The sequence below is a fragment of the Gopherus evgoodei genome, chromosome 7 (genome assembly GCF_007399415.2).
Source record: "Gopherus evgoodei ecotype Sinaloan lineage chromosome 7, rGopEvg1_v1.p, whole genome shotgun sequence".
Classification (NCBI taxonomy): domain Eukaryota; kingdom Metazoa; phylum Chordata; order Testudines; family Testudinidae; genus Gopherus; species Gopherus evgoodei.
The window spans coordinates 96728585-96754970 of record NC_044328.1 but is presented as its reverse complement, the minus strand read 5'-3'; the positions used below and the strand labels follow the sequence as shown (position 1 = coordinate 96754970).

The 26386-nt window shown below is 42.5% G+C and overlaps 1 protein-coding gene across 1 annotated transcript in view; it reads left to right on the top strand.

Annotated features, from left to right (window-relative positions):
• Nucleotides 1-26386, top strand: part of FAM120A (family with sequence similarity 120A) — a 135307-nt gene that overhangs the window by 6869 nt on the left and 102052 nt on the right. The window contains 2 exon segments of the mRNA XM_030571223.1: nt 1639-1885; nt 14050-14132. Of these exon segments, the coding sequence (XP_030427083.1) occupies nt 1639-1885; nt 14050-14132 (330 nt within the window).

The window sequence follows — 26386 nt, the reverse complement described above, 5'->3', positions numbered from 1 at the left end:
AAATACTGAGTAAGATGCTGAATGTCCAGTAACTCAAGTTTCTAAATATGAGTCAGTCATGAAGTTACATGTGTGAATCTTAACTTATACTGGGGTATCCTTACGAGAAGCTTGAATATCAATAGAAGATCAATACAATGAGACTGTATTACATGCAGATAACATGGAATAATATTCAGAGCACAAGGGCTGCTTTGTTTGAACAACTTTTTAAATTTGCTTTTAGAACTAAAGCTTCTTTTTTACTAAGTAATAAAGTGTTAGTTTAAACTATTGTGATTTGACTGAAGAATGGTAGAACTATTATGATTATTTATTTTATTATATGTGTTATCATACTGCATAGGAGACCTGGTCATGAACCAGGATCCTGTTGTGCTAGGTGCTGTAGAAACACAGAACAAAAAGACTATCCATGTCCCAAGCATCTTACAAACCGACTCTTAAATTTGGTTAATTTATCACTAAGTCCAAGTTTATAACTATATAAACATATGTATTGTGGTGAATTGAACTGTTATTTTACCCTTGTTGTGTTTGCTATTTTTCTTGGGTTTGAATAGGTATCTCAAGGCATTTTACTTTTAAATTCAGATGCTTGTTGAGGGTAGGTTATACCAGCATGAAAGCTTTCGGCATTTTTCCAAATCACTGACTAATAGTTTGGGATGTAGGTAATAGCAGAGGACAAAGGAGCAAGTTTTCATAAACAGTGGTTTTGTTTTTTTTTTTAAATTTTTTTCGGGGCTTGATATTGCAGTTGTGGTTCCTGTAACTTGTTGGAGTCATTGGAAGTTCAGTGTATGGAAGGGCAGACAGTGGAGTGTTGGATACTTATCTGACTATTTTAAAAATTATTGTTAACACAAGCCCCTTTTGTCTGATCAAGAAGTTTGCTTATTTCCAGTGTCAGAAGTTGGTCTTTATTTGACTTACTTGAGTCTTCTGTAATTATGCCTCCATTGGAACTACTCTGTTCTAGTCCTTTCAGTGACTAGGAAAGTACATCCTTGAGAATCTTTTTTCCCTAAGTTGGCTGATATTGACTGTTGTAGTAATATATGTGTGTATTTTGAAAAACTGTTAAAAAGTAACATAATACAATAATGCTGAGCTATCTTTAAGTAGTATCACTTCTGTCTAAATACCTTTCAGATCTTAGTGTTTTCACAACATGCTACCTATAGCATTGTATGAAATCTCTGCTCAAAATGCATTCTTTGGATCTTTGTTTTATTTTAATCCTACTCCAAATGTTCAGGTTCTCCTTAAGCCAGGGGTCCCCAACGTGGTGTCCACGGGTGCCTTGGTGCTCTCTGGGGCATCTAAGTGCGCCTGTGTACTGGCCAGCAGACGAGCATCCTCTGAAACGCCACCGACAAGCGTCGTCATCGGCATTTCTGCGGCGACGCCTCTGGATGACGCTGCTTGTCGGCAGCGATGCCTATTGATGTTGCCGCTTGTTGGTGGCATTTTGGCGGATGCTCGTCCGCCACCAGGGTCCTCAGTGGCTCGTTGTCTGGTGGCTGCCAGACGAAAAAGGTTGGGGACCACTGCCTTACCCTGAGATCCATATCTGTAGCTTATCATACTAAATATGAGAACAGACTGTTAATGCTTTTTTCTCTTCTTTTATAGGTTGCACAGAGCATTGAGGATCACCATCAAGAAGTAATCGCTTTCTGCAGAGAAAAAGGTTTCCATGGTTTGGTTGCATATGACTCCGATTATGCATTGTGCAACATCCCTTACTATTTCAGTGCCCATGCCCTAAAACTGAGCCGTAATGGGAAAAGTCTCACAACAAGCCAATATCTGATGCATGAAGTTGCCAAGCAACTGGACCTGAATCCAAACCGCTTTCCTATTTTTGCTGCTCTGTTAGGTAGGTTAAATAATAAGATAATTTTACATATTGTGACTAATGAAACTTACAACTTATATTTATATTAACAATAAATGATTTGTAAAACATGTATGTGTATAATATCTTTAACAAAGCTCTTTCCTTGTATGACCTGTTTCCCTTTCCATTGTTTTTGAGCTATTATATTCTGTCATTCCATACTCACTGCAGCTTTAGGTTCCTTGTGGCACTAACTTGTGCATGTCTGTGAGTGCAATCAACTTTTGAGTCTAGAGAGGTGCTCTGTGAATAGCTACAAAGGTTGTGAAAAGAGTAATGCAAATCTCTTATGGAAATAAACTAGGAGTTCTGCAAAAGCTCTCAGCGAAAGCATTTTACTTCATGAATGGGATCAAAGTTTTCAGACGGCTTTAGTCATATTAATACACTGTATTTAAGCTCTACTTTTAATAACCATGATTTATCTAAGTAAGTTTTCAGATAGACAGATGTACTTGTGTACTCTATACATTCATGCTAAAAATGTTGAATTGTGTAGTTATCTTGCACTTCCAGAGTACTTTTTATCTCAGATATGAGTATTGTACAAGCATTAGTAGTATCTCAGCTGCCTGGATCACTTCTCTGTTACTGAGGTGGGTCTGAGCAACTGTTTCACTACAGGACAATTTATGTCCAAAACTGAAAAGTATTGTATTTAATTGAAACTGCAGGGAAGTACTGGTCGGCAGTATGTAACTATCTCCGCTGGAGTTTGGCTAGAACACTTTCCTGCCTCTGATGGTACGTGCTATGAAATCTTTAACGAGCCCAACTAGTGAAGGTCTCAGTTCCATGTCTCATCTGAAAGATGTCACTTTTAGCAGCACAGTACTGCCCACACCATGCTAGCACTTTGTTCTATTACTGACTTGCCATTTACTGTATCACTAGTACCATTGCAGCACTGAGGTTTTCTACGGGAGACCTCCAAAGAAAAACACTTACATAGACTGGTATTCTAAATTCTTTTGGGCAAAATGTAATGAGTAAATGTTTTCCATCATGGTGTGCTGGATAGAGCACCAGACTAGACCGAGAGACTTGGATTCTATTTCCACCTCTCCCATTGACTTGCTGAGTGACCTTGGGCAAATTGCATAACCTCTTTAGTTCTTTCTCATCTGTAAAATGAGTATAAAACTTCAAGTGCTTTGAAATCTATAGATGAAAAGGGCTATATATTACTCCCCTGATATGCCAGTGCTCTAGTAAACACTAAAATTCATATAACACATACTTTGTCAAGGCTAATATTTTCTCTACTAAAAGGTGAAATCCTTTGCATAAGAATAGAAAAAACCATACAGCAGTGAGTGATTCAAAAAACACTTGCAGTGGGACCATGCAGGAAATAGATAATATTTCTGGTCATGTCAGTTCATGTTTTCTTTCTGTGTCAAGAATAGTTATCACCACTACTCCCCAGATTGATAAATTGTTGTTAATATGAAGTACTGGTAAAACAGCTAGTGATGCTAGGAGTTTTATGTGAGTGGTGGTTGGTATTGCTGTTGCTAGAATCTGTCTAAACTGACACTTTATATAACAAAATAGTCCTTAAAATTTGTTTTTAGCAGAGAAAACCTTGTCTTTCTGTGATTTAATGTTTTGAATGGCTTGTAAGTTTTTTGAAGTATATTCCACTGAAACTTACTTATAAAACAAGACACTAGCTCTTTGAAACAAAAAAAAGTTACCAGGTATTTTTGTGGCTTGCTTCATATTGGTTCAGATCAGACCATGAATAACCATTGAGCTAACATCCTGATTGGTTTGACTATTTTGTTATTTTTTGGAGTCTGAGTGATGTAGTTATAGAAAAGGTTCTATATGAACTCTGGGCACTTGAACTCTAGGATTCTGCAGATTTATCAGTACTATGCTGTTTGTATTTGAATATTGTAATGAATATTACTGAATTTAGGCACTGCAGTACTATACATAAACTTTTATAATGGTTTATAGGAAGAGTTGTTGGTTTATTTGGGCATAATGTCACTATGGCCATCTCAGTATTTTGAGCTATTACTTGTTTTTGAAAGATAGTGTGTAATTCTAATCATATCTTTAATACAGTGAAAGTTGTATGTAATCTGGCAAATGTTTAAAAGCAGCGCATCTTAAGTAACCTGAATAAAACTATAGGTGGGCTGCATGTCTTGACAGATGTCTCAGACTTGGCTCATGTTGTTTCCACATGTCCTCTAAACCTCATAGATGTGGTGAAGGAATCACTTAGTGGTAAGAATGCCTAAGGGCTTGTCTACACAGAGAAAATAATCAGCACTGCTGTAGTGGTATAATTGTTCTACTAAGGCTATGCTAGTATAGCTCCCCTGTGAGAACATTGTATTCTGGAATAATTACAATTAAGATAGTATCTTAAACAGCAATTACAATTATTCCAGAATAAATTACTGTTATATCAGAATAAAGTCACTTACTTCAGAGTAGTGCGTCAGCATGGGAGCGTTATACCAGCATAGCCACGGTGGAATAATTATTTCACCGTATAGTTATGCTAGTCCGTTTCCATGTTTAGACAAGCCCTTAGTGTTTCTGTTTTTAATCTGTGCTGCTAGTTCCCTGTTGAAGTTCACCTTTTGGGCTGAAAGTTTCTATACCTAATGCTACCCAAAGGTGAATTGTTCTTGAAACTTTGAGGGTGAGAGAGGCTCCACCATTGAGTATGAACAGAGTGCAGACAAATGGTGACCTTCCTTTAATAATAATTAATAATTTAAAAAAAAGACAAAATGGCTGGGGTTAAAAAGTTGAAACTTGACAGGGAAGTGCTTTTGAGTATTGCAGCAAAGTATTTGGATCAATTTTGGGGGCTTAAAAATCACACTTTGTGATGTGACTGTGAGTACGATTTTTTCCAATCTCCTCCTGAAGTTTTCTCTAACAAGAGAACACAGTTTGTATTGTTCAGGTTTAACTTAGCTGCTTATTGTAGGAAGGAGAGTGCCTCAGATATTGGGCAGTTAAGATGCTGCCAGGGACACCCTGTTTTGGGTAGTGTATGCACTTAAAGGTGTCTGATCCAACTCAAAAACAGTGGGAGTTTGGATCCACTCGGTAAGTATTGACTTGTATACTTGAAAACCTTGTGTAAACCTTGGTCAGCGGAAAACCTACGCACAATGTGAGGTAGAGGGGTCTTATTTAGTATATTCCTTATATGGGGCAATGTCTTTAATTGGTGTCTAACCTTTTTATTTAAAAAAAACCCTAGTAAATGTAATACAAATGAAAAAAATAATAAAAAATAGAGGTTACATAGTTAAGCATTCAGATCAGGAAATAGCAGAGCTAAGGTTGCTTGTGTAACCTTAATCTCTTCCCCATTGTGCGTATGCAGTATAAGAAGTCTAATTACTCATTCACATGCTATTTCTCAAACAACAGGATTGGTGGTTTTTTTTGTTTTGTTTTGGTAAAAGAACTTCAGATACATTTTGTAATTTGTAGTATCTTCTACGTATGATATATCAGACATAGTACTTAAGGGCAGCTGCATCTTCTACTGCATATCTTAAATTTTATTTAAAAATTCTATACTTGAGAAATGATCATGTGCATATATTCATTATAGCAGTTTGTCTCTGCACCTTGAAGCCTTTAAAGCAGGATTTGAGGACTTCAGTAGCTCAGACATAGGTTAGGGGTTTGATACAGGAGTGGGTGGGTGAGATTCTGTGGCTTGTGTTGTGCAGGAGGTCAGACTAGATGATCGTAATGGTCCCTTCTGACCTTAAAGTCTATAATTCTATGATCAGAATTAACCAGATTGACACAAGGAGACATGACGGTTGAATGTCAGGTCCAAGGGCTGGAAACATAATTATTTAAAAAAAAAAAATCTCCGATCCTGCTGAAGTTCATGGGAATCACCCAGGAAAGCTTCCTACTTGTCCACGCTGAGTGGCTTTTTCAGCCTTGAGTTGAGGTTTACTAATCCTTACTTAAATTGGGCTCCAGTGACCTAGAGGTCTGTAGTGATAAAAGTAATTGCTCTGTGAAAACTGTTTAATATTAGTTGTGTTCTTAATGGCCACATGAGGACACGCAATATCATTTCTCTCCTTGATGGCAGTCTCAGCAGGAAGTGAAGGATTTGAATGGGCATGTTGACTAAATAGTTTGTCCATTCAGGTAAGGAGTGAGATATTCCATTCAATTAGTTTGAAGAATTTTGAACTGCTTTTGTCTCTGCAGTTGTTGTTAAAGTTGGCAGTCCTCAAACTGTGATCCAGGGGACATCCTCTAGTGGTGTGGAGAGGGTGACTAACAGCAAGGTACTGGTTTCCCTCAAGTCAGCTAAAATACATTACTTTCCTAATAATTTTCCTTGTAAACAGTTGCTGTGGTTGCCACAGCAATATGTGATTTGTGAATGGGAAGGAAAGGCTAAGGGCTGATTTACACTGAAAAATTAGTTTGACCTAGCCCTGAGCAATGCAGCTATGAGAAATTCTGCACCATAGTTAGGTTGACCTAACTCCGAATGTAGATACAGTTAGGCTGATAGAAGAATTCTTCCGTTGACCTAACTACAGCCACTCAGAGTGGTGGTAATGGAAAACCCCTCTACATTACGGCATTACAGAGGCATAGCTGTAGTGCTGTAGCGGTGCTTCTATGGAAACTGTAATGTGGACATACGCTAAAATGTCGAAGCAGTGAAAAAGTTTGAAAAATCATGCTTTAAATATATTGACAGCATTAGAGACTAAGCCTGTAGCTTTTTACAAATGTATTAAATATGAAAAAATACTTTGCTACATTTATGATAGTTAAATTTAATTGAGTCTGTTAGGATTTCTTCTCATGCTTTGTAAAATCCATTTTCAGATGCTGTCACCAGTGAATCATGTTCTTGCTTTATTTAAGATGTTTCCTCCTATTTCTTCAATCCTTTTTTTTTATCTGATTGCAATGTACTATGCTTTAGCAAAGTGGAAAATTTATTTAAATAATTTTGATTTTCCAAAGTGATTTAAGTGGTAAATGACCACGTAGCTTAGTCATTAACTTGCCAGCCCTTTTCATTCCCAGGCTAACCAATTGACTTGAGGTAGTATTTACTAAATAATTAGTAGAACTGCATTGCTTTAATAATCTATCTTAAAATTAGCTCATATTAAAATTAGCAAATATAATGAAAATATGGGGAGAGAATAGTTTCAGATGATGGCTTAGTTATGTTTTTGAAAGTAGGATTTTGTGTTAACCTCTTGTTCACTCAGCTTTGCCAGACTAAGCCAATTTGCCTGATATTTCTCATGTGTATTGTTTGCTGAGGGTCAGACTTCTGTTGGAAAGGTTTTCAAAGCTAATTGGGTAGGCCACTGGAAAACACGAGAGCTTTTAAAAAGAACAGTCCTCAATATTTCAAAAGTTTCCCAATGATTTTCAGCAACCTTGTCTCAAAATGGCTTTGCCCAGTTACTTCAGATTTGTTTTTTTTCTACTGACATCAGTGAATTGGTATTCAATTATTTTTGGAAAGTGTCTGTTTTAGCTTGAAGTCATTTGAGGAGTATTAACTAAATCTGGGAGATGGCTGCAGATGCCCGAGTGCATCACATGAAGTTCAGAAAGAAACAGCCAGGATGTGAGACAAGGTTAAGTGTCTTCAGTTGAAGCTTTACGAAGATATCTTATTAACTTCTGTAGAGGCTGCATCTCCCACATGAACTCCAGCTCTTTCTGTGTTCTGAATTGTAGTGACTCCAGATATAAAATTTAAAGACAGATTTAGAATAGTATATGCAGATTATTTATTTCAGAAAAAATTTAGAATTTAAAAATTCAGCTGTTAAAACGTAGATAATATAATTACATTAATCTGAAAACTCAAAGCTAAGGTTGGACTTGAAAAATATGGAAATGCAGAGTTAATATTTTGCTCTTAATATAGAACCTTCAGGTTTTGAAACAATTGTCCCTCTGTAACAACATTTTCTTCTTCGACTGCTTGTTCATGTTGATTCCATTCTAGGTGTGTGCATGCCCACGTGCATGGTTGTTGGAGATTTTTTCCTTAGCGATATCAGTAGGGCCCTTTGAGTGCTGTGCTTATGTGTCGGCATATCAGGCATTGCCGGGCCTACGCCCTCTCAGTTCCTTCTTACTACCTGTGATAGTTAGTCGGAGTGCCTTTCCTTGCATAGGAAGGGCTAGAGGTTTCCTCTCTTCTGACTTCGAGCCTTAGGGCCTTGTAAATAGTTGTTTATAGTAGTTAGTGTTAAGTAGTTAAGTGTAGTTAGAAATTAGAATCCCAGCGAGGACTTTGTCCCAGGTGGGCCATGCCTTGGTCTCCAGAGTTTAAGCCCTCTGAGGACTGTAACACGCTTGTGCCTGTAAGTGAGCCCCCCCACAGCAGCTGCCTGACGCTTGGAAGAATCACATGGGAAGGACAAAAGTTGTATTGATAAAAAATTTTCGACTCAGGACTGAGAAACAGCAGGATATTCGTTTGCGGGCTCTCCTTATAGGGGCTGCCCTTTGTTGGGTTTCCGAGGCGTCCCACCAAGACTCTCCTAGTACTTCGGCCTAGGTGCACAGCGCACCCCTAGCACCGCTCCCCACCACCAGTGCCCAGAAAGAAAATGAAGAAGCACTGCTCCCCAGCACCAGGCAAGAAAGGCCCTGGGGCATCGGGCAAAGGATTCAATTTGGTCACCCTTTGCCCCTTCAAGGATCCACCACTGACTCCCAGGAGCAGAAGGGGACCCAAACTTCTGATGGCATCAATGCCTTCCCAAGCTCCCCCGGCACTGAGAGAGCAGAAGCTTCTGCTGACACCACATGTGCTGCAGGAAGTAGCAAAAGCTCCCTATGAGGGCAGGCCAGCTGCTAAGGCCCCTTTGGGAGCAGTGGAGCCCCACCGATCCCCCCAAGACAAGGCAGCGCTCTCCATCTCTGCACTGCGAATCTCAGGTGTCGCAGACCAGATCCTCTGGGGCTCGCCACAGTTCACCTGGCATTGGTCCCCTCAATACTGGCACCAATCCTCACTCCAAATACTGGTCTCCTGGTGGCGACAGACAGCAGGCAGACACGGGTCGATGGCTCCACTGTAGTCGCCGGAAGGGGATTCCTCTAGGACAGAAGGGCAGTTCAGCCCTTCGCCAAGACCTCATTGGCGTGAATGGGTACTTGAGGCCGTGTCAACGTTTACAGTGCTGCCTTGGCAGCACGGCCAGTGGCCTTATTGGAGTGCGTGGGGCATGCTGGTGATGATGATGCCCCCTTTGCACCACTCATCTGCTTGGAGCAACAGCTGGCAGCACTGACTGCACTGGGCTTGGTGCATGAGACCCGCTCGGAGGTCAGGGTAGTGGAGACAGCACCCACCTCCAAATCCCCCTTCCCCATTGGGGATGATGCACTTGAGCCTCCACCGGTGGTACAGTTGTCGTCCTCATCCCCAGATGAGGCGGTCACGGGACCCTTGAGGATCAGCCTTCCGGATGAATTTAAGGAAAACCAGGCCCTGCTTCGACGAGTGGCCGAGAATTTTGGCTTACAGGTGAAGGAGATGGCCGAGCAGGTGGATATTTTGTTAAGTGTCCTCTCAGCCTTTATCCTGGCATGTGTTGCACTACCAGTGCACGATGGGGTCCTGAAAATTGCCATGGCCCTCTGGCAAACCCCATTGTCCATCCCTCCTACCTCCAAAAGGGCCGAAAAGAGGTACTTTGTCCTGGCCAAAGAGTTTGAGTACCTTTATATCCCCCCACCTTTGGGCTCACTTGTTGTCTCGGTAACCAATGAAAAGCAGGGGCACACTAAAAATAATGGAGATATCCTATCTCCTAGAACTAGAAGGGACCTTGAAAGGAGGTCAGACTAGATGATCATAATGGTCCCTTCTGACCTTAAAGTCTATGAGTCTGTGAGTCATCGAGTCCAGCCCCCTGCCTTCATTAGCAGGCCCAAGTACTGATTTTTGCCCCAGATCCCTAATTGACCCCCTCAATGACTGATCTCACAACCCTGGGTTTAGCAGGTCCATGCTCAAACCACTGAGCTATCCCTCCCCCATTCAGCTCCCAAAAATAGAGGCCAAAGGACTGGACCTATTTGAGAGAGAAATTTATTCAATAGCCAGCCCGCAATTCCTGGTGGCAAACCATCAGGCCCTCTTGGGCAGATACAATTTTAACTTATGGGGCTCCCTCCATAAGTTCAAGGAGTCTCTCCCTCAGGGTCTGGCCCAGGAATTTGGCAACCTGGTGAAGGAGGGCACTGCGGCAGCTAGGTGCTCTCTCCAGATGGCATGGGACATGGTGGACTTGGCAGCTAGGATGGTTGCGGTGGTCATGAGGCACAGCTCCTGGCTTCAGACCGCCGGCCTGTCCCAAGAGATGAAGACCTCTATCCAGGACCTCCCATTAGATGGGAACGGTCTCTTTTCAGAGCAGACTGATGGGAGGCTGCATGGGTTAAAGGGCACTCAGGCCACCCTTTGCTCGCTGAGCATGCATATGCCACAATCTGCACGGAAGCAATTCTTCCACCCCATTGCCAAGGCCTTAGCAGCCTCGTCAGGGGTCTGCAGGGAGAAGGGATAAAGACATGAGCTTTAGTCATCACTGTCTTTCCTCGTCCCACTTACCCGCACAGCTCAGTCTTGTGAAGCATCCCGGGGTCCAGAAGTGCTCGTTTTGAAGGTGCGCTCAAGAGTGATGCCCCAGTCAGTTCCCTGGATCCACCATGTTCTTTCCTGAATTGTCTTCATCCCTACAGTTCGGCCTGGTCGCAGGTCACCTCCGACTACTGGGTGCTGGACATAGTATCTTGGGGCTATACCTGTAATTTTCGACTGCCTCTCTCCCTCTCTCAACCCCCTTTTTCTCCATCCCTCTTCAAGGACCCTTCTCACAAGCAACTCCTCGTCCAAGAGATCAAGAACCTCCTGCATCTGCGGGCGGTGGAAGAGGTCTCTCAGGACATGAAGGGAAAGGGTTCTGTTCCCTCTACTTCCCCTTTTGCTCTCAGGATTAGGGCCTCAGACCCATTCTGGACCTGCGTTGCCTCAACAAGTCTCTCAAAAAGTTGAAGTTTTGCATAGTCTCCTTGGCCTCCATCGTCCCTTCCCTGGATCTGGGAGACTGGTACGCCGTCGTCGACTAGAAGATGCATATTTCCATCTTCTAAGGTCACAGATATTTCCTCTCATTTCATAGTGGGTGCATGCCATTTTCAATTTATGGCTCTGCCCTTTGGCCTCTCATCAGTCCCAAGGGTGTTCACAAAATGTATGATGCCAGTGGCTGCTTACCCGAGACATCGAGGTGTCCAGGTCTTCCTGTACTTCGACAACTGGCTCATCAAGGGTAGGTCTTGGAAGCAAGTGCAGAGAAGCCTCAATCTGGTCCATTCCACCTGCTGCAACCTGGGCCCTGTTAATAAGCGAAAAAATATCCTCAACGCCTGTCCAGTGAATAGAGTGCATTGGGGTAGTTCTTGACTCCATGCAAGCCAGAGCCTTCCTTCCGGAAGCTGCGTCTTCAGGCCATGTTGGACCTGATCTTCCATGTAAAGAACCACCATCTCACCATGGCTCACACCTGTCTGTGGCTGTTAGGTCACATGGCTGTGTGTATGTACGTGGTCAACCATGCTAAGCTCCACCTCTGGCCTCTGAAAGCGTGGCTAGAGTCGATCTACATCCTTTGATTGGTGGTTGGACCCTGATTTGGTGTTGGAGGGAGTTCCCTTTGCGATCCCATCCCTGTCGCTGTCCCTGGTCTCTGATGCTTTGGACCTGGGCAGGGGAGCCCCCTGGGCGAGCTGAGCACCCAGGGTTGCTGGTTGCGGGAAGACCTGTCCCTTCACATCAACATCAGGAAGCTCATAGCGATTCACCTGGCCTGCCAGGCTTTCTTGTCCCACCTCAATACAAGGTGGTGCAAGTCCTGACAGACAACACTACCGCGATATATTATATCAAGTGGCAGGATGGTGCCAGTCTTTGGCCCTTTGTTAAGAATCTCTCTGCCTTTTGGATTTTTATGTGCAGCATGCAATTCATCTGATAGCTGCACACTTTCCTGGAACCAGGAATGGCCTGGTGGATTTCCTCAACAGGACTTTCTCATCTTGCCACAAGTGGTCTCTCCATCCAGAGGTGGTCATCATAATCTTCCAGAGATGGGGGATTCCCAAGGTGGACCTGTTCGTGTCCAGGCAGAACAGAAAATGCCACATGTTCTGTTTTATCTGGGGGATAGACCAGGGCTCCTTGTCAGACGCCTTTATCGTTCCTTGGTCGGGGGTGCTGATGTATGCCTTCCTGCCAGTGCCATTGATTCACAGGGTCCTTGTGAAGATCAAGCAAGACAGGGTGAGAATTATCCTAATAGCCCCTGTGTGTTCTTGCAAGCAATGGTTCGGCACATTGCTGAACCTTTCAGTAGCTGCTGTGCTGCAGCTTCCTCTCTGTCCAGATCTGCTGTCCCAGAACCATGGCAGCCTTTTGCATCTGAACCAGGTGGCGTGGCACTTGATGACTTGGCAACTGCATGGCTAAGTGAAGACGGATGGGCTTGCTTGGCACGTGTCCAGCAGGTCTTGCTGGGTAGTAGGAAGCCCTCCACCAGAGTGACTTACCTGGCCGAATGGAAAAGGTTCATGTGCTGGGCCCTGAAATGGTTTGTTCAGGCCGAGCCGGCCCCGCTGCAGGAGATCCTTGATTATCTGCTGCACCTCAAACACCAAGGTTTGTCCCGGTCATCGATCAAGGTCCATATGGCTGTTACCTCGGCTTTTCTTCCTCTGTTCCAAGGCAGGCTGATCTTCGCTCATGACATGACAGCAACCTGATTGCAAAGGTTTTTGACAGGTCTGGGGCGTCTCTACCCACGCATCCAGGATCCTGATCTCTCTGGGGACCTGAATGTCATGCTGTCAAGGCTCATGGGGCCTTCCTTGAGCTTGCTCTCTCCTGCTTCTCTCTTGGAAGGTTTTATTCCTGGTCATGATGATGTTGGGCCACAAGGTGTCCAAGATTAGGGCACTTACTTTGGAGCTGCCCTATACGGTCTTCTACAAAGATAAGGTCCAGCCGTGACCGCACCCAGTGTTTCTGCCCAAGGTCGTTTCCCAATTTCATACAGGCCAGGACATATACTTACCCATCTTCTTTCCAAAGCCTCACGTGTCAGATGAGGAGCGCAGGCTACACACCTTGAACATCAGGAGAGCGCAGACCTTCTGTGCAGATAGAACAAAGCCATTCCATAAGTCAGCGCTGTTCACTGCAGTGGCAGACAGAATGAAAGGTCGCCCAGTGTCTGCTCAGAGGATTTCGTCCTGGATCACGGCCTGCATCTGCTACTGCTATAAGCTGGTGAGGGCGTCTCCGCTAGTGATTGTGACAGCACACTTGAGTAGGGTACAAGCGTTGTCAACAGCCTTCTTGGCACAGGTACCAATCCAAGAGATCTGGTCGTCTGTTCATGTGTTCCCGTCTGATTATGTGCTTACCCAACAAGCTCGAGACAACACTGGCTTTGGCAGAGCAGTGCTGCAAGCTGCAAGACTGTGAACTCTGAGCCCACCTCCATTGATGCTGCTTATGAGTCACCTAGAATGGAATCGATATGAGCAAGCACTCGAAGGAGTTACCTGCCTTTTGTAACTGTTGTTCTTCGAGATGTGTTGCTCATGTCTATTCCATTACCTGCCCTCCTACCCCTCTGTTGCTGGCAAGAAGGAACTGAGTGAGAGGGTGTAGGGCCAGCGGCGCCTGATATACCGCTGCATGAACGTGGCACTCAAGGGGGCGCCATAACTGGCCTTAGGGATTCTGCTAAGGCAAAAATCCCCAACCGTGCACATGCGTGCGTGCCAACCTAGAATGAAATGGACATAAGCAACACATCTCAAAGAACAACAGTTACGAAAGGTAGGTAACAGTTTTTTAATTAGGCTTTATGAAATAATAGATTTGTTTACAAACTTAATTCCTCCCCTGCCCCGTAGGATAAACCTGTATGTATTTGGGTTTAACTGCAAATCTGCTTTGCTGCATCAATCAGTTTTGCTGCAGAATCAGTTTATACAAAGTGTTTGATTTTTAAAGGTGTACTTTTTTTAAAAGTTCTGCATGTTGTATATTCTAGGTAATCACATTCTTCCTGATGAAGATTTGGCTTCCTTTCATTGGAGTTTACTTGGTCCAGAACATCCACTAGCTTCACTTAAGGTACAAACCTAATCTGATTTTTAGCAGTTAAACATTATAGTCCATTATAGCAACAAACCATAGCAGTTTGTGCTTCATAGGCAGCTGATTCACAACTTAAGTGCTTTTTGAGGTACAAAAATGAAGACTATGCACCTTCAGCTCCTCAGAAATACACCAATAGCTTTCTAATGACAATTGGGTGCAAGATATGGTACTTCAGTCTGCACAACTTTTAATGACCTACTTCCACTGTCATTTACCTCAATGCTAAAATTGGCCCCTTATCTGTAATAAAATATACAAAATTTTGAATATGTCATTTAAAAAACCTTTTAAATTACTTTGGACATCTAATTCCTCTGATTTCCCAAGAGTTTGGCTGTCCTGTCTGTAGCAATTCATGGCTCAGTGACTGGTTTAATTCTTACTTTCTGTTAAATACTAATATAAGAACCTTTTTCTGCTGAGAGTTAAAAGTAGTAGTAATCCAAAAACTGCTGCTGATAGGGCAGCTGGGTTCACTGGGAGATGGAATGATGGCAGTAGTTCAGAACTGTCACTCTTTCCTCCTCTTTACTCCAATTTACTTAACTTTCCCCCCTGTCCTGAGCTTTACAGCTTAAGCACTCAACTTTCTGACCTACATTTTAAGTTAAAAATTGCCTTGCATTTTTTTGTGTCAAGTATAGCCTGAAAAAAATGTCAGGCAACTTTTAATGAAAAGCAATTAAAAAAAATCATACACAAAAAAGTTGCTTTACCGTCTCTTGAAAACTGGGGCTGGGTGACCAAAGTAGTACTTTGACATGCCACTGCAAGAGAGGTAGCAGTGGCATTTGTAATGGAAACAGTAATTTTCTGTGCCATCCCAGCTAAATGTGGAAGTGGTGGAGCACTTTTCAAGCTAAAGCTTAATTTAGAAATTTAAATTTGGAGATAGATTTAAGGGTCCCAATTCAGTTATTACACTGAAAAATTAGGGGAGGAAGAGAGGGACTCCTGTCTCTTCAGAATAATCTTTTAGTCCACTGGTTCTTAAACCATTGTTGGGAAACCATCAGAGACCCACAAAGCCTTTCTCCATCTCTTTAGCTAGATTGTTGGGGAGGGTTATTGATCCATGAAAGGATCATTCTGTGATGAAGTCCACGGAATGGAAAAAAGTGGAATCAGTAGTTAGTTTAGTGGGAGAGAAATCCTTAGAGTTGTATAAATCCATCTTTGTTTTGTTATTAAAAAGGCATAGTGATTTTCCTTTTTGTTTGAGAGCCCAGATATCTACCCGTGGGAGCTGATTTACAGGTGTAACATTACTCACAGTCAAAATAGCCAATTCAGAATATGGCTTTGAATAATATGGCCACAGTCATGTTCCATAAGATACTTGCCAAATATATGCTAAATTTTACTTGGTTATTATGAAAGCAAAATAATTTTAATTAACATGTATTCCGCCTTGTTTTGCTTTTAAATTCACTTTATTCTTTATTTAAAAGACTCTAGTCAGATACTTCCAAAAAAGTTTTTTTTTTTTTTTTTTTTTTTTACTCTTCAGTTTCTCTCAACAGCTTTTTCATTTGACAGATATTCCGTTTCTGAGTTTCCAAGAGAACTTACTTAACATGGCTTAACATCTTTAGTTCCATTTGACATAGTAGCATCAGTGATGTCATTGCAACTCTAGGAGTAGTGGGTTTTGGGTTAACTGCAGATATGGCAAAACTAAAACACAACATTTATATTTTTTCCAGACACTACAAAAACAAACCAACCAACCCTGCCAGGCACATTTACAAGCCATAGACTTAATAAGATGACAGGGGCTAGGCACTGTGTAGGTCTTGGAGCAATGACCTTGGTGAAAAGCCTGGTGTCTCGTTCAGATGCTGGAAGTGGGAAGGTGCTGTGATTCCAAACCAGGTCACTATACCTGGATTCAGCTTGGGAGCTCAGAGTGGTTTTTGTGTGGTGGTTTTTTTGTTTTTTTTGTTTTTTTTTTTTTTTTTTGCATCAGTTTATGGCCACTGTGAATTTTTATTTGGCACCCCCTATAGCTGCAAGAAGCAGGGACCTTTCATTCCCTCTCATGAAAATTTGGGATTTAGAAAATTTCCTGTCATTTTAACAGTGTAAAGACAGTGTCTTTTTTTTTTTTTTTTGAGGTGCTGGTTACCTTTACTTCCTTTGACTTTAGTTGGAGCGCCTCAGCACTTCAGAAAACTAGAACCGGGTTTTTTATCAAGAAAAACAGAGACTTGATAAATTAGGGTCCCTTGAGTTGTTTTCTTTGTGACATTCTCTGCCCTTTTTATTATGCAGTAGCAAAGTAATAATGCTATAAAGAATGAAGCTTTACTTATCAGCCCACTCAGAAGCATGAAATAGAGGCAAAACAAGCACCAATGTTGTTGGATAACATTTAATAATGGTACTTTCTCCAGTGTGCCCAAGAATTAGCAGGGTGAGGTGGGGGAAAAAAACCCCTTTTTCAGAGGTTTAACTGGTCGAACCAACTCAACTAGAAGCGTCTTGAGCAATAATTTGTGGAGGTGAGGGAGAAGAATCAAAACTCCAAGCAGTAAAATTCTCAGAAAAGAGAGCCCCCAACCTCTCTTGGCTCCATTGCTAGCTGTTCACTTCTAGAAGGTTTGAATCTTGCTGTTCAGACTTTGCCCTCATTCAGTCAGCTAGAGACAAGTGGACAAAAAGCCTTGCCCTGCAGAGGACCACAGCAAGAACCACCTTCCCTTTGGAAAAGGTGTGGAGTATTGTGGTTAGCTTAAAGGGAAGAGATCTGAACTGCTGTTGCTCCCACAAAGGAACTGTTTAGACCGTAAGCCCTTTGGGGCAAGGGCTTTGGCTGTTTGTGTTTGTAAAGTGCCTGTCACACTTTCAGTGCTACAGATAAATAATCATGTTTGGAATGAATGAGATTAAACATCCTTCTAATCGTTAGAGAGTATGTCCTAAATGGCACCTGGAGCAGGAAACTGATTTTAGGTTGAGAAGGGGCAGGAACCACTTAGACGCAGTGAGAGAGAGTTCAGCCACAGCGCCTGCCTAAGAAGGCTGGAATCATACTACTACATTTTTTTCAAATCGAGTAATCTATCATATACTGGGTACAGACTTCTTTTTGAACGGACCTTTCAGGGGAAATAGAGAAGAAAAGAGCTCTTATCTGTGCAAAGACTACTGAGTACCTGAGACATATTTGTAGCACCCAGTGATCAGTCATAATAAGGGCCCTTCTTTTGCAAAAGCCTGGAATGGTCACCTGATTAGAGGATAGAGCATATAGATTCACAGCTCTTCATGTAGAGTTGGGGCTAGGGAAATTGGCACCTTTTCCTCCACTGGACTGATCTTTTTGCCCTGGAATGAGCTGGGCTGGGCAGTCCAAGAGAATTTGACATCAGTGAATGGCAGTTTCCTTGTAGGTCTGTAAGAAATGTAGTCCTAGAACCTAGCCCCATTGTTACTTTGCTTCTGAAGGGATTGGCCCCAGGGGGAGGATCTGGCAAAGCTACACTAGATCTGCCATCCTAATTGGAGGTATATTGTACTCCAGCTAAGGCAATTGTAGAGATCAGCTCACCAAACTGTGTGCAGCCACAGGGCTCGGTAGGCAGAGAGACTGATTACAAAGGTTATATCCTAACCTAAAAGAAATCTAAATGAAAAGTATTCCCTGATGACAGTTTCTGTATCTATCTTAATAGAGCCATAGTCATTTAGGCTGAATAAACAGCTGAGCATAATCTCTGCTTTACAGTCCATTTGAGTCTTTATGGGTCATTGGAAATCTATTTTGAGAGTGGTCTCATCTACCTGGAGATGTTGGACTCTCCTTTGGAATAACAACGATTAAAAAAAAAGAGTCCTACGCCAGGGCATTGAGTTGCTAAGGCTCCTGTGGTTTAGCATGTCCAGGATATTTAGCCATGTTCTTAAAAGCTCCTTTTTGTTCTCCAAGATCTCCATCTTTCAGATTAAGGGTCCAGGTCAGCTGTTCAATTAGAGTAAAAAGAACCTCCTCTTAAACAGCCTGATCTCCATGGAATCCTAACTCCTCTTCCTTGTGTTGACGTATTCCGTATCCTATAAATTGATCATCTCCTCTTCAGAAAGCTGAACCCATTGGTATTGTGCACTTCCAGCCTCCAAGATTGGTAGATTCAATTTCAGATAGGTTCCAACGAGCTAGGATTAAGGCCTCTCAGAGGTTATTTTGTGGTCTAAAAATCACTAAATGACAAAGAGCTGACAAAGTAGACTATTTCTGACTGCACCCTTTGATGACAGGAAGGTTGAAGATGCATGAAAACTAAGGACCATGTGTGTTGCATCTTAATTCAGTTACCCCTAATCTCAGCAAAGGTCCATCTAGCCCAGTATCCCGACAGTGGCCAATGCCAGGTGCCCCAGAGGGAATGAACAGAATAGGTGATCATCAAGTGATCCATCCCCTGTTGCTAATTCCCATCTTCTGGCAAAGAGGCTAGTGACACCATTCCTGCCCATCCTGGCTAATAGCCATTGATGGACCTGTCCTGTTTGATTGGGAACATGGATATTGCCACGTCTGATCAGAACAGTGTTCTATCTAATGGAGTATCCTATTTCTGACAGTGGCAAGTAGCACATGCATATGGAATAACCAGCCACAGGAGAAATTTCTTTTATAAACTGTAAGTTTGAGTTTGGCTTAGGCACTGAAACGTGGGTTTATTTCCCTTAGGGGAAAAAATCAAATATAACTAGACATTCTCCTGATTTGTATCAGTGTCTAATTTTTTTTTAAACCTTCTAATTTTTTTGTCTTGGTATCTTGTGTCAGTGAGTTCCATAGGTAAATTATGTATCATATGTTTGGGGGGAAATATTTTCTTTGTATCATATTTAAATACCTTTTAAATTCCATATGAATACCTCACTGTTTTTGTACTTTGGGTGCTTTTGTTTATCCTCTCATTTTACCTTGGAGCAATGACAAGATTGCTGCTGAGGGGTGTAAAGCACTCTTACCCCCTCACCTCCCAGTGGAACACTTTACTTTAAAGGCTTTTAAAAAGGACACTGTCATCTTAATCTGCCTTCTGCTTCCATCTCATAGTTCTTTATCATCAACATGACGAGATCTTTCTCATGCATTGCTTTCCATACAACTTCTTAGAGTTCTCTCCGGTAGAAATGTTTTTTCCTCCTCTCTTCTTTCTCCACCTTCCTCCCGCCCCATAGATTCTAGCAGGGGTTTTCTTTCAGCTAGTGGAGGGAGGTCTTCATTTCTTTACTTTCCCCATCTCATTTTCTACTGCTGGAAAAGACGTTCTTCTCACTCCTTTTCCTTCTCTTCAGGAAAAGGACACTTATTCTCACCTCTGAAATCAGGCTGAGTAAACTTCCTGTCAGTTAGGTCTGGTCTACACTTAAATTTTAGGCTGATATAGGGCTTGTCTACACTACCCACTGGATTGGCGGGTAACGATCGATCCAGCGGGGGTCGATTTATCGTGTCTAGTATAGACGCGATAAAAGGATTGCTGAGTGCTCTCCCGTCGACTCCAGTACTCCACCAGAACAAGGAGCGCAACCGGAGTCAATGGGAGAGCATCAGCTGTCGACCTACTGCAATGAAGACACTACGGTAAGCAGATCTAAGTATGTCGACTTCAGCTATGCTATTCAAGTAGCTGAAATTGCATATCTTAGATTGACCCTGCACAGTAGTGTAGACAAGCCCATAGTTACATCAGTGGTGGGTGTGACAACACCATGCCCTTGAGCAATGTAGCTATGCTGACCTAAATCCAAATGTAGCTGCAGCTAGGTCCACAGGAGAATAATTCCGTCAGTATAGCTACTGTCACTTTGAGTGGTGGAGCTCTTACATGGATGGACAAAACCCTTTAATTGGTGTGAGCTGTATCTGTGCTACAAGGTTATGCTGTCCTAGCTGTATAGTCCCTGCAGTGTAGGCATGCCTTTAGAGAGTGTTGCTGAAGACATGAGGTAGTGGTGGCATACATGTGCTTCATGGGTGCTCAGCATGTACCTAGAACATGTTCTGGGACCCATTTGGTTGTAAACGCAAGCAAAGAATTTTTATTTTTAGGCTTAAAAAGTAAAGTGGATATACATTGCTCACCTGCCATTCAAATGGATTGCTGTAGTGCAGGGGTAGGCAACCTATGGCACGTGTGCCAAAGGCGGCACTCCAGCTGATTTTCAGTGGCACTCACACTGCCTGGGTCCTGGCCACCAGTCCAGGAGACTCTGCATTTTAATTTAATTTTAAATGAAGCTTCTTAAACATTTTAAAAACCTTATTTACTTTACACACAACAATAGTTTAGTTATATATTATAGACTTATTTTTATGTTAAAATGTATTGCTGGCACGTGAAACCTTAAATTACAGTGAATAAATGAAGACTTGGCACACCACTTCTGAAAGGTTGCTGACCCCTGCTGTAGTGAAACATAACACATGAACACTGACAGTAACAGTAGTTCAGGAGGTGAAGACTTCTGAATCCAGTTGAAACGATATGAGGACTTAAATAGATAGAATATGAATTCAGGCCTAGGCACAGATTAACATCCTTAGCCTTACAAAAGTTCAATGGAATCATTAATTACTACAAGTTGTTAGGATTTCTGTTTTTTAGCCCCTCCAAAAGATGGTTTATTAGCTTACTCCTTATCACAGAATCTTGTACCTGAACCTTGTGTTTTGTGGAGTATTATTTGCTCTGCACTTACTTCCCATGACACTGTATTTTTGCTGTAGTTCCATCACTTATATATGATGTGATATTAGCTACTCTGACCATTTATTTGGTTTCATACAATTATTTACCACAAATAATTCCCATTAACATTAAATTCAGGTTTAGCCCATGGTTTTATTATTTTCTGGTACCATTGTCTTGGAAAGTGTTTGAATTCCTTTCATCCAACAGTTTTAGAATAAAATTAAGTTAAATACCTGACTTCTGCAGCAGCAACAGAGTATATGCTGAAACTCCTTTGTGGACTTTTATGGATTTCAGGTAGAGGATGAAAATTAAACCTGTTCCAGGATTAGAGTTCTGCTTCTGAACTACAAGTCTCCAGGTGTGAAGTCACTACCTTCCACAATATTATCAGAGTACTGTAGTTACATTGGAAATATTGTGGTACTATTTTTGGATAAAGTGTATCTTATGCTGATGTAATGCATTTTTATCTTATTGCTGCAGGACTTGTGGTGATGAATTCTGGCTCAGTTTCTGACAAAATGTATATGTAGAATTAGTTTCCTTGCCCTTCTTAATCTTTCCAAAATGTACCAATAAAGCACTTTCCTATTCTCTTCAAATCTGGAATGTGAAGAGGAGATGAGAAGAGATTAATAAAAGCGGGAGTTTTCTCTTTGGAAAAGAGATAAGGGGGGGATATAAAATCATGATTGGTGTGGAGAAAGTAAATAAGGAAATGTTATTTACTCCTTCTAATAACACAAGAACTAGGGGGTCACCAAATGAAATTAATAGGCAGAAGATTTAAAACAAACAAAAGGAAGTATTTTTTTCACGATGCACAGTCAACCTGTGAAACTCTTTGCCAGAGGATGTTAAATCATAGATTATTAGAGCTGGAAGGGACCTCAGGAGATCATCTAGTCTAACCTTCTGCTCAAAGCAGGACCAATCCTCAACTAAATCCCCAAATGGCCCCCTTAAGGATTGAACTCACAACCCTGGGTTTAGCAGGCCAATGCTCAAACCACTGAGCTATCCCTCCCCTCCATGTTATGAAGGCCAAGACTATAACAGGGTTCAAAAAATAACTCCATCATAAGCCAGTACGTTTATAAGCCGACAACCCTCCCCTCCCCAAGATGGATAAGTAAAAATGGAAAATTTTTATGACCCATTCATAAGCCGACCCTATAATTCAGAGGTTGGGTGCCAAACCTTGGCTCCTGGGCCATCAAGATAAGCTGCTGGCAGGCCAAGACGGTTTATTTAACTCGAGCGTCTGCAGGCACGCAGGTAAATCTAAGTAAACAAAGTGTCCCGGTCTGTAAGCTGCCTTTCCTGATGGGCCAGGACAGCAACTGGTGGTGAAATTTTTTTTTTGTGGGGGGGGGGGAAAGAGAAGCTGGGGGTCTGGGGAGTAACCCCTGTGACCACCACAGACATGAGTCCACCCCTAGCCCGGGACCCCCACTCTCTCCCCATCCGATACCTTCCCACCTTACCTGGGGTGAGCCAAAGGGAAGATGTCTTTGGCCTGGCTGCAGCCTGCTCTGGCGGGCCAGACCGGGCGGCGCGGCCACAGCCTGCTAGCCCCGGAGCTGCAGCTGCTTCGGAGGCTGAGGGGGAGAGCAATGTGGCCAGAAATGGAGAGACTCTGGCCCCGCCTCTTCCCTTCTGGCTCTGCTGGCTGTGCTGCCTCTCCTTGCTTCCTCTGTTGGGGGGAGGGGCTATGTCCCACCTCTCCCTCTCTATACTCATTTATACGCCAACCCCCTTCTCTGATGCTTCCTTTTTTTACTAAAAAAATTCAGCTTATGATTGAGTATATGCAGTAGTTACATTCACGGAGAATTGGTCCATGGATGGCCAGGGATTTTGCCAGGAATTGGGAATGGGCGACGGGATGGATCACTTGATGATTACCTGTTCTGTTCATTCGTGCTACGGCACCTGGCATTGGCCACTGCTGGAAGACAGGACACAGGGCTAGATGGACCTTTGGTTCTGAACCAGTTCTTCTGTGAACTTTTATGTTTTCAATTGGAAAAGAAACCAGGACCCTTCCCAAATATTTTCCATTTAAAACCTCTTTCCCCTATATCACCTGTTTAGGAGACCTTATCTGGGTGAGAAGAAACCACTTGATGATTATTCAGTAAATTATGATTTCAAGGCTTATGACTTTGGTTTAAACACGCTGAGAGTATCATAAGAAATAAGTTTGTGTTAAACCACTTACAATTTTTAATTTTTTTGCTGTTGACACTGTTTCCTAATTTTTCTTTGCTTCTACTGTTTACTAACTTCTCAGCTAGTCTATTCTTTAAATGTCCTTATTAATAAACTTTGTATTTAGAAGTTTTTACAGTTTCTCTGAATAGAAAATTTCAGAGTTTACATTCTAGTGAAAATGACATTGATGGTTTAAAAGGTTCTTGGTGTACATAACAAAGCAACTTGACCTTTTTTGCTAAGATCAGGAAACAGCTTTTACTTATATTTAATTTTGAGAGAGATTTGAATTTTTATTCTTAAATTGCTTTCTTAAAAGCTGTTGAAATATTAGATTCACTCTGTATGAGTAACTGTTTCCTGTCCCCATATATAGACTGGACGGTTGTTAAAATAAAATCCAGATACCTGCAGGCATCTCTAAATTTGCAGTATGTATTTATAAAGGGCTCTCATTTTGACAGTTAAAATGCTCACGTGACCTGTTTGTGAGGTACAGTAACTGTCCTACAGTTCTCAGTATTTGTTAACGAATTACTCATATCAGAATGACTACACAGCTGAGGTTCTTGTGTTAAGCTTCTGAGCAAGCCCATTGTTGTGAACTAGATATTTCCAGGGTCTGAATGGGATGCTTGTATACTTACATTCTGTGCCCTCTCTCCTCACAAACCTGGCTACTTGAAGTTTATTAAATATTACTGTGTTCTGGAAGTTATATAGAATTAAAGTGAATCACTTGCTTTCACTCAGCCTAATGGATTTGTAAGGAAACATTGCAGAAAAATGGATGTCAGTTTAAGCAATAATTTAAATAATTTAAAACATGCTTCTCCCTATCCCTCATTTCTGATGAGAATGAGGACAACAAATGTGCTGAACTCAAGTAATTAGCATAAAATAAAAAGTGTCCAATTTAGCGATCAGTACAGTTGGTTCCATAAAGGACTACAATAACTTTGGTTGGTTCACAGCTTTTTGTGTTCTGCTTTTGGGTCTGGAGTGGACTATGTTGGGAAAGCTCTTGGCAGCTTGTGTAGCTTTTTCCAATCACAGCAACCCACCTCTACTGGGCTCAGCTGGAGAACATGGTTAATCTTTTCCTCAGGTTTTTGTTGTGGGTGTTGGAGAAGGGTTGCATATTTTCATTTTGATTGGTTCTATTACCAGATCTGTTTTTCAGGTGTCAGTTTTTAGTTCATGGGTTCAGAACTGCTTTTCCTCTGGTATCCAGTAGATGGCATCAATGTACTACAAATGCTTCTGAATCCTTTTTTTGTCGGCAGAGGTGCCATTCTGATTCCAGCATCAGACTCCCATGAACAGTTAGAGTTCCAAGTTTATCCTTGTGTATATCAAATATTTAACCACTCTTCACTGTGTTTGTGCTTACACTAGAATGAAATACACAGAATAGAGGTGGATTTTTGTTTGAGTATACAGGTTAGTGAATGTGCATTAGTTTTGCAGTAGTGGTACTTTAAAAAAAAAAAAAGGCGAGGGAGTGGGAGTTCAAAATTCTGGGGCAAATCCTTTCAAGATTAGTAGTATTTACTGTTCAGTGACTCCTAGTACTACAGAAGTTGACATGGGTGTGTTTAGTAATTGTTACCTTGTTTAATCTGAAATGGAGACAACATCTATGTAGGGATGTTTTGAGTGAAAGTCGCTTCCATATTTTTTTTAATTAGAAAGCCTTAATGTGATTTGACTAGCTGGTTATAACTGCCTCTTAATTTCATGTGGTTAGTCCAGGAGGGTTATTCAGAAGCCATAAGAAGCGACAACCATGAGTTTATTATTTAAGGATTTTAATCCTCAAGACTTATCTGAATTGATGATGGAGCTGCGAGGGGCGGGAGGTGGGCAGTGGTTCTCTTTGACTCCAAGGGTAGAACTGAAACTAGAACCAAGCAGAGTAATTTTGCCAGAGAAGATGATCTTCCACTCTACCTCAGGGGTGATTACTCAGCCTTAACCAGAGATGAAAGTTCATTCTCTGCTACACAGAGTTTCTGCAAGGTGCAGTGAAGGTGGGGGACCAATAGAGAGTTGATCATAACTCCCTGATTTTCTGGCCAGCGTTAGACTAATGGCTGCTCTAAACTCTACCAGCTTGCACTGGTCCCCAAAGATTGGTTGTCCTGAAGTTCTCCCGCATACATGTGTATAGGGGTGTGTGTGTGTGTGTGTGTGTGGGAACAGAGGTTCCCAAGGGCTTGCCCCTGGGAATTTCCAGAGTGCAGTCTACTTAACCCATGCACTTATGCCTGTGAAGGTCGATGTAGGAGCCAACTATCCAATTTCTACACCTGTTTGTGGCTTCTCTATGTCAGGGGAAGCTTTGCTAGTTTTCTCACTTTGTGACACCTGAATGACGCAAAGGAGATGAGCAAACCAATACAGCCCAGAAACTTTTCCCTTGGTATGACAGAGCAACAGAAGCTTTCTGCCCTGTTTCCACTGAACTCTGACATTATTGCTACCCTTAGATACAGGCAAACCTTATCTTACGCGGGGGCTCCATTCCGCGGTTAGCGCATAAAGCGAAAACCGCGTATACTCAAAATTACATCCCCAAGCCCTTTAAATCCCGCCCGCAACTCCGGTGGCTGGGCCAGGGCGGCATTTAAAGGGCTCCTCTGGGCTCCCCGTGCTGTCCCGGCCCGGCCCCCAGGGCTGCGGGCGGGATTTAAAGGGCTCCATCAGGCATCCCACCATGGTGGGGAGCCCGGAGGACCTTTAAATCCCGCCCACAGCGTTGGCAGCCGGGCTGGGGTTGGCTTTTAAAGGGCCTGGAGCTCCATGGTGGCTGGAGCCTCGGGCCCTTTAGTTCACCCCAGGGGCTACGAGCCACCTCTGCAGCTGGGAGCCCCCTGGGTGATTTAAAGGCCCTGGGACTCCCAGCCACAGCTCGTGCCCCAGGACTTTTAAATCTTGAGGCCACGCCTCTTCCGCTTGAGGCCACCCCCAACTCCAGCCCTACAGTGTAAAGCTGAAATCGTGCATGTTATTGTGGAAGAGGAGCTACATAGGGTGGTGTTATTACCATCTCTTCTTTGGTTTTTTCATTCAGAGAGAGGATCTTTTGCTGCACAATCTGAAGCTACTCTTGGCTTCTCAGACCTCTTGGAACCAAAGTTCTTCTTCGAGTGATTGCTCATATCCATTCCAGTTAGGTGTACGCGCCGCGCGTGCACATTTGTCGGAAAACTTTTACCCTAGCAACTCAGTGGGCCGGCAGGTCGCCCCCTAGAGTGGCGCCACCATGGCGCTCCATATATACTCCTGCCG